This window comes from Ostrinia furnacalis, unplaced genomic scaffold (assembly GCF_004193835.3).
Source record: "Ostrinia furnacalis isolate ACB-3 unplaced genomic scaffold, ASM419383v2 OfSCF0635, whole genome shotgun sequence".
Lineage (NCBI taxonomy): Eukaryota > Metazoa > Arthropoda > Insecta > Lepidoptera > Crambidae > Ostrinia > Ostrinia furnacalis.
This window is the reverse complement of record NW_021130874.1, coordinates 1,277,563-1,285,130: the sequence shown is the minus strand read 5'-3', so window position 1 is coordinate 1,285,130 and position 7,568 is coordinate 1,277,563. Positions and strand designations below refer to the sequence as shown.

The window sequence follows — 7,568 nt, the reverse complement described above, 5'->3', positions numbered from 1 at the left end:
ATTTCCAATTTTTCGGCTGAAAGTACGAGACTTCAAAATATGTACAGTGGATATTTAATTGAAATATTTCATGTTACGTTTTTGTTTGAGGATGATCATATTTCAAACGGTATGTGGTTATGTTTTGGCTTTTAGGAATTTTATATGAATATTAATAGTATGACATGAAATATATTGGAATAAGCACCGGCGAAGCGCGAAAAAGATTCGCAAACTAAGCGTCCCGTACAATTGTGTATTATACGTGTACCACCATACTTTAACCGTAACTATAACCATAGCCGGTGTTTTTATAATGGAGTTTGGCAAACTTGCCGTTTGTTATAACTTATAGCAACTAAGCCTACGTACTTTAATAAAAAAGCGTTTTATGTCGCTGCTTACATTTAAAGTATCAAAGAATTAACCTAATCTGAGGTTCAAATGAAACCTGCAGACAAACCTAATAACTCTATGATATACAAATCTTAAGATATTCCTAGGGTAAGGGTCCCGTTATAATACCGTTTGGGTGCCAACCCTTAAAATATCTGGAGGAGTATTTATTAAAGCATTATCATTTCAATTCGCTTATGAAATCATCCAATAACTCATTATGAACTCCCTCACAAGTTACACGACATTTTATTGTAGTTATAACTCCAATAATCCGCCTTCTGTCTTACGTTTGTATTAAATTCTGATTGCAATCGCATTTGTATTTTCAAAGGCCTCAAAAACAAAAGGTCACTGAAACAATTTGCGAGAATAACTCAAAACAAAGGACTCATCAACGGTCAGTATACGCAAATTGAATCTGAACCCTGATTGAAGGGACATAACATCAGAGCTGAAAAACCGAATAAAAAAGGCTTAAAACAACACTATTCAATTACACAACACACGGTGATTGTGGTCCTTTGTTTATTAAAACACTAGTTCATATCGAGACTGCAGTTACAATGGGTTTTACAGCTTTAACTGCGTTTTTACTAGCCTTTTCTAATGTACAGGCAAAATTACGGTATTCCACAAATACCAGACAATATAATGCGCTAAGTGACCACACAGTGGTGACGGAAAGTAACGTATTTCCTTACGTGGTATCTGTATTGAAGAAGTCTTCGTATTTGAGTGCTGGAGCCTTGCTGGATGATAAGTGGGTGCTGACGGCTGCTGACGCTTTGTTTTTGTAAGTATTGTATGTTCAGCTGACTACCCTGTCATGTACTAGTATTGGGATGGATGAATAAATCAAAATTGACAAACAGATTTAGAGGATTTGGGGTTTAAAACTCATCAAAACATTGTTGCAGAGTCCGAGAATCAGCAAGAGTGATCAAAGTCAGATTAGGCAGCATCAACTACAAGAAAGGTGGGGTCCTTCTCCCAGTGAAGAGTATAGAAGTACATCCACTCTTTGACGACAGTAAGCCGGCCTTCGACGTGGCTCTCATCATGCTGGCTGAGCGGGTGTGGCTGACCCCGACCCTATCTCCAATAAGAATCCAGACAAATTTGCAGGAGATCACTGCTACCCACTTTATTGTGACTGCGTGGACTCCTTTATTAGTAAGTCTTATTACAACTCTCATCATCATCATCATTTCAGCCATAGGACGTCCATTACTAAAAATAGGCTTCCTCAATGATTTCCATAATGAGCGGTTGGTAGCAGCCTGCACCCAGCACCTTCGTTTCATCCACGAAGACGCGCCCCACCATTTTTCCTCTAATGTTTGAATGTTATCGGTACACGCTGAATTATTATCCATGAGTGCACACGCACACTATAATAATGACGCTCGGATTGCTCGGATCAAACTCCCCGCACCCCGGGCTTCCCTCAACCAAAAATTGGTGGGGCGCGTCTTCGTGGATGAAACGATCTATACTGTCTGTAGACAATGATTCCAGTTGCTAGACTAAGCGCCCATATGCACCTGCATCTTGCTATCATTATCTGGACGATAAAAGTCAAAATCCAAAATCTTCATGAGTTCTTGTTATCTCCATTAATTTCCAACAAAAATCAAACCTACCCTCTTTACAGCGTATAAGAGCCAAGCCGCATCACGTCATATCAATGGACACGATCAAACAGCGCCGTATGCTCTCAGTCTCCCATCTTCACCCTTCAGACCCTGAACTATGTAAGAAGGAGCTCAACGATATGGGCATCAATGACACGGGGAGTATCATGTGCCTGGACCCGGATTTGAATGCTGATCCTTGTTGGGTGAGAACAGTTTCAACTAGTGAGAGAATTCAGGCTTATTTTTGTTAGATTTCATCCACTGACTTTATTATAAAAGAGTGGGAAAACAAAGGAAACAGAAGTCGATGGATTCCATCCCCTTGTAGCATCATTTCGGCCAAAGTAGGTAAGTCTACTGCTTTCCAAGGATTTCCACAATGTCCTGCGCTGCCTGTGCCTGTGTTTCCCGAAACCTTCACCAGATCTTGGATTCGGAAGTCAACTCAAATTGCGTTATCCAGTTCACGGTCGCATCTCGAGAACTTTTCTGCAACCATCAGACCATAAGTTCTATGGTCTATGTGCCCCGCCCACTGCCACTTAAGGCCAGCTGCCCACGCAAGTCGCACGTGTAGCTCGTAGCGTCCTGCGTTCGTCGTAAAATGACCGACCGTGGACAGTGTGCAGTTACACGTAGATTATCTTTTTAATGTTATTCCCTCATTCCAGAGGGACACTGGCGCCCCAGTGGTTCTCAACGGCGTCCTCTGGGGCGTGGTGTCCTCGTGGCGGCCCGACGACTGCTACTCGCGGCCGGGGCGCAGCTACGCGGTGCGGGTGGCGGCGCGGGACGTACGCAGCTGGCTGCACGCCGCCACCCGCGGACATAGGTGGAACCGCACCGAGTACGACGAGGAGGATGATAGTAGTGAGAGATGAGGGTTTAGACCATCGTACACAAGATTAGGATTGAAGAAAAAATTAAATGTTTCTTAAAGAAAACTGCGTTTTGCTTGTAATGAGGGTTTCCTAAACACTCACCTTCTTCGTCTTCAGAAGACCTTGCCACATAACCTAGCCACAAGCACGTGAGAAGATCGTTTTCTCACGTGCTTGTGGCTAAGACAGTGGTGCCAACAAGAGGGCGCCTGAAACTTTGGAGGACTATCGTCTTTCCAATTTCCAGACCACCACTAGGTAGACGCCTGTGTCAAGTAAGGTCCTGTTTCCCGCCAACGGCGCCAACTAGTAAGCGCAATCAAGGAAACCTTCATTATTTTACTCAGGGAGTAGCACTGGGGCAATCGTACTCTCGGCGTCCTCTAAGGGTATTCTCACTGGGGCCCCAGGCCCTCAGTAGTCCCATCGAGGCGGCTGAAGAGGAGGCATTGTAACCATCAATAGAGGATACTCTAGATTAGTAGTAAAAAGTAAATGATTCTTGAAAGAGAACTGCGTTTTACTTGAAATGAGGGTTTCCTTGCGCTCAACAGTTGACGTCACTGAGTCACTGGCGAGTAAGATCCTGTCACTTACTTGTGGCTATGTCAGTGGAGCCAACTGGTGACGCTGAAGGAAGGAAGGACTATCTGTCAGAGTATTATAACAAGTTAGTATTATCTAAGTACGAATATTCTATGATAATATTATAGATTAAATTCATTTTGAAAGTGTGAATCTTATCGCGATTTTTTGACTCATTTTCTACTATAACCGCAAAAAGCATGGCCTTCCCATTCTTTGTACAAAAATTGCAATCTGTCACAAAAGTGTCGAATACAAAACTTTCGGTTCACAGGTGTGTGTTCACCTTACGTGAAACCCATAAATAATAAATGCTGACATGGAATAAAACCGCACCATAAAATACTCGATAGTTCGCACCTGGCCTTATTATTATCTGGCAACTGTGTATTTGCAGGGAAAGAGTGGAAATAAATGAGCAAGATAGTCCGGCTTACAAGTCAATAGAGAGAGCGTTTAGTTTCAATAATGCTAGTTGCAGACTAAACCCTAAGCTAAACTACCTTAATTTAGCTCTTGGTCTGCTGCACCAACATGAAACAATAAATAAAAATTCGAAAATTGCAAAAATGCGAAATATTGTTAACAACTTTCAAAGAAGTTGGAAAATTCAATATTGCTGCTTGGTATTTAAGTAGTTACAGGATTCTGAAGAAACTACTGAAGTGGTTTAATGTAAAACCCTTTGAAACAAAAATAAGATTTTTAAATCGGTACAGGCGTGTTTGAGTAATCGGGAAAATTCTGAAAAAACTTCTTATTTTGAAGTCACTTAAGAATACTAAGCAACATTAGCGGAGAAGAATGATAATGAGAATAACCAAAAGCAAGAACAGAAAGTCAAATAAAATCTTAACTTAACTTGAAGGTCCCACTCTTGGGCCACACCTTGAGAGTTATCACCGACGCGTCCTGTGGTCGGGACATTAATAAGATCATATCGCTCGGATACGTCGCTATTTATTTCCGACTAGGATTCTGCATTTTGCTTCACTTGATACAGGTAACCTGTAGGTTTCATTTGCAGGAAGAATGCAGTTAGATAAGTAACTTTTCACCGTAATATTATATTTTTTGGAAGGGATTAAATTCAAATTCATAGAAAGGAGCATTGAAGGTGAAAGTCGACGTAACTGCATGTGTGCATATGCCATATAAGTATAGAGTCAAAACTAAAAAATGTAGTAGGTATTGTAATTTGATTCACCAATCCCTTATAAATCCATAGTTCGTTGGTTGTCTATAGATATTAGTTTAGACTTTATTCTTTTGTTTTACCATCCAACTTCCGATCAGAGTTCCGTCACCCATATTCAAACTTTCGTTAAACACTCCAAATCTCTAATAACTTGGAGTTTGAAGACTCCTTAAACTTAAAGTTTTAGACGAGCTTATCCACAAAAAGACACATTACCTAGACTAAGAGCTAGTAAACGCCAGACCTGCGTCATTTTATAAAAGCTGAAAGTTCGTCAGCGTATGCTCCCAATATAGGATCGTGGCTTTGGCAGCTATCCAAAAAAAACTGTCTGGCAAGGAGTTGGAACTGTCAAAACTGTCTGTCAGATGAGGTAACTACTTCTAATTATTGCCCTAATATTTTATATAAATCAGCTTTTAGACGTTGTTTCCACATCAGCCAGACAGTTTTGACAGTTCCAACTCCTTGCCAGACAGTTTTTTTAGGATAGCCACGATAACCCAAACTTCATGATTCACCAACATTCTATCCTATATTGGGAGAATACGCTGACAAACTTTCAGCTTTTATAAAAATGACGTAGGTCTGGCGTTCACCAGCTCTTAGTCTAACCCCTTCGTTCAGCTCGTCCTTGGCATGTCAAAGCGTTGAAGTTTGACAAGTTGAAACTAGTTCCAAACGCTTCTCAAACTTCTAGAAAGTTCGAGACGGTCACGATAAAGCCCATCTGTTGTTGGATATGAAGTAATTGAATTGTCTGTCTGTGACGCGTCTGGGACGTGATATATGGTGTTAGGGACAGGTATCAAAAACTGTTTATGTTTTTGCTGAAAAATGTGGAAAAGGTTTGTTTTGGTTACCTTACATGGTTTTAAGGCGCAAAAATGACATAGATCTTTTTATGGGTGAATATCCCAAACACGTTTTTTACGCGGCGGAGCTGAGAATCGATGGGAGAAATGTAACTAGAGCGATTTTTTTTTTCTGTATATAGTTTAAACAGCGTTTTACACGATAGCAAAGTCTTCAGGACAATAGCTAGTTATGTTATGTGCTAAAAAAATTTTCAAAGACCCAAAATCTAATAGCGGTGGCGCGTCCTAACTCTATTTCTACTCATAAATTGTGTTATTCCTTCTTTCTCGGGGATTCTAGTAATTTAAGAATAGTATAGCCATAAAATACATTAAATAAGACTTCCAAATGATATGAAAGAAATGTGATATTTCATATTTTAAGAGTTTTAAATAGCCTTTCAAAACTGTCCCACGAAAAAACGCAATTACAGTGGCTCAATTTCGACACTCTCTTACTTCTCCAAAGAAGCTTTGAGAGACGTAGAGTTCTTCTTCCCTGCATCACTCAGCTGTGTCCTCCTGATCGGGCTATAAAGACTTGCGACTTGTGGTATTGTTTTTCCAGCAGACCCGTAAATGTTAGTATCAGCGGCACAGGAATACAAAATTTTTCAATTTCGGTGACAAGTGTATGATTGAAAGCTACTTACTTAGCTAAACGATTCTTTAACATGATTAAAGTTTGGTATTTTTTTGTATCTGCATACAGAAATTATTGATCAGAATTATATATTTATTTTGTAACAAATTTCTAATTTCGGTGGCGCAATTTCGGTGGCTCCGGTGGCGAATCTATTGCAAGAATTGGTCTTATTGGCTCTGGAGCATTGTACCTAGGTCTACTAAGGTCTCAGTCATAACTACAATATCGTCAGTTAATCGAAGTTGTGTGATGTACTCACCGTATCTTGATACTAAGCTCGGTCTAGCTCAGAAGCTTGAAAACCTCTAAGTGGGAGGTAGTTACTCGACTTGGCGGTTGCACTACCGTGCCCCCAAATATTTTAGTTTTTCCTTGATTCATACACCAAACACTACTTATATTCCAAATTTGAAGCTTCTAGGTCTGCTAGAAGTGCCTTAGAGTTTTGATGATCGGTGAGTCAGTGAGTGAGTCAGTGAGTCAGTGAGTCAGTCAGTGAGTGACAAAATTAAGTAACTTTGACCCGTTATAATTCTTAAACTACTGGTTCAAATTGAATGAAATTTTAAATATACCGTGTCTTTACAATGCCTGCATAGCTAATGAAAATTCAGCCTTCTAGTTTTATCCACAACGAAGTTACAGGCGGTCGAAAATGGCCTGAATTGCTTCGAGAAAAGGATGGTACGGCCGTGCCGCTTTTTTGCTCGACTTGGTGGGGGCACTGCCGTGCCCCCAGATTTGGTCCTCGCAAATACATACTTTCGATTTATTACAAAAAATCGTCTCTATAATACACTTTGTATCAGCATGAGGACTTGGATAGCTATTTATACATCGATACTAAGCAGAATCTTAAAAACAGATGAGAATAGTTCTGAAACAGCTAAAATTTCCCTAGTCTCGTAGGTTGCAATCTATTCTGCCACTCGAGCTGAAAATTCGTGGGGTTTTGGAGCTGGATTGGCACTGGTCGTGGCTTAGGCTTCATCTATTTCGGTGATCACTTCTTCTTCTTCCTCGGTTCTTCACTGATGAGGATCGCGACCGCAGATAGTTTTCCTCCATAGACTGCGGTCATAAGCTGTGTGGTGATCGGAGAATGCACATGTGATTAAATTGCCTGTTCGTCTAAAAATGATTACTACATTTTGATTTTTGCAGTACTATTAGGGTGCAGCTCAGTACGCTTTTAGAGTTCTGGCTTTTACATTGCTAGGCCTTCTCTCTCTATGAGGCTGGCTGGATTTAGTCCTCCGTTTCTTAATTGTACTACTTTCATTTAGCTCATTGTCGCTAGGTTCGTATATATACACCGTGTTACTTTGCATTCTTGCCATATTCACAGAGATAAAAGTAGGGAACAATACCTATTATTTAAGATAA

At 40.4% G+C, this 7,568-nt stretch overlaps 1 protein-coding gene across 1 annotated transcript; it reads left to right on the top strand.

Moving 5' to 3' along the window:
• Positions 1-941: 941 nt before the first annotated feature.
• On the top strand, positions 942-2,896 carry LOC114366445 (trypsin). The gene is made up of 5 exons (XM_028323313.1): positions 942-945; positions 1,051-1,171; positions 1,296-1,551; positions 2,033-2,218; positions 2,687-2,896. The coding sequence occupies exons 1-5, from the start codon at positions 942-944 to the stop codon at positions 2,894-2,896; spliced, it is 777 nt and encodes a 258-aa protein (XP_028179114.1).
• Positions 2,897-7,568: the final 4,672 nt, after the last annotated feature.

Bases quoted from the DNA above. Each gene is read 5' to 3' on its own strand.
- LOC114366445 (XM_028323313.1), top strand. The intron at 1,172-1,295 runs GTAAGTATTGTA...ACATTGTTGCAG, and splicing joins GCTGCTGACGCTTTGTTTTT to AGTCCGAGAATCAGCAAGAG. The intron at 2,219-2,686 runs GTGAGAACAGTT...CCCTCATTCCAG, and splicing joins TGAATGCTGATCCTTGTTGG to AGGGACACTGGCGCCCCAGT.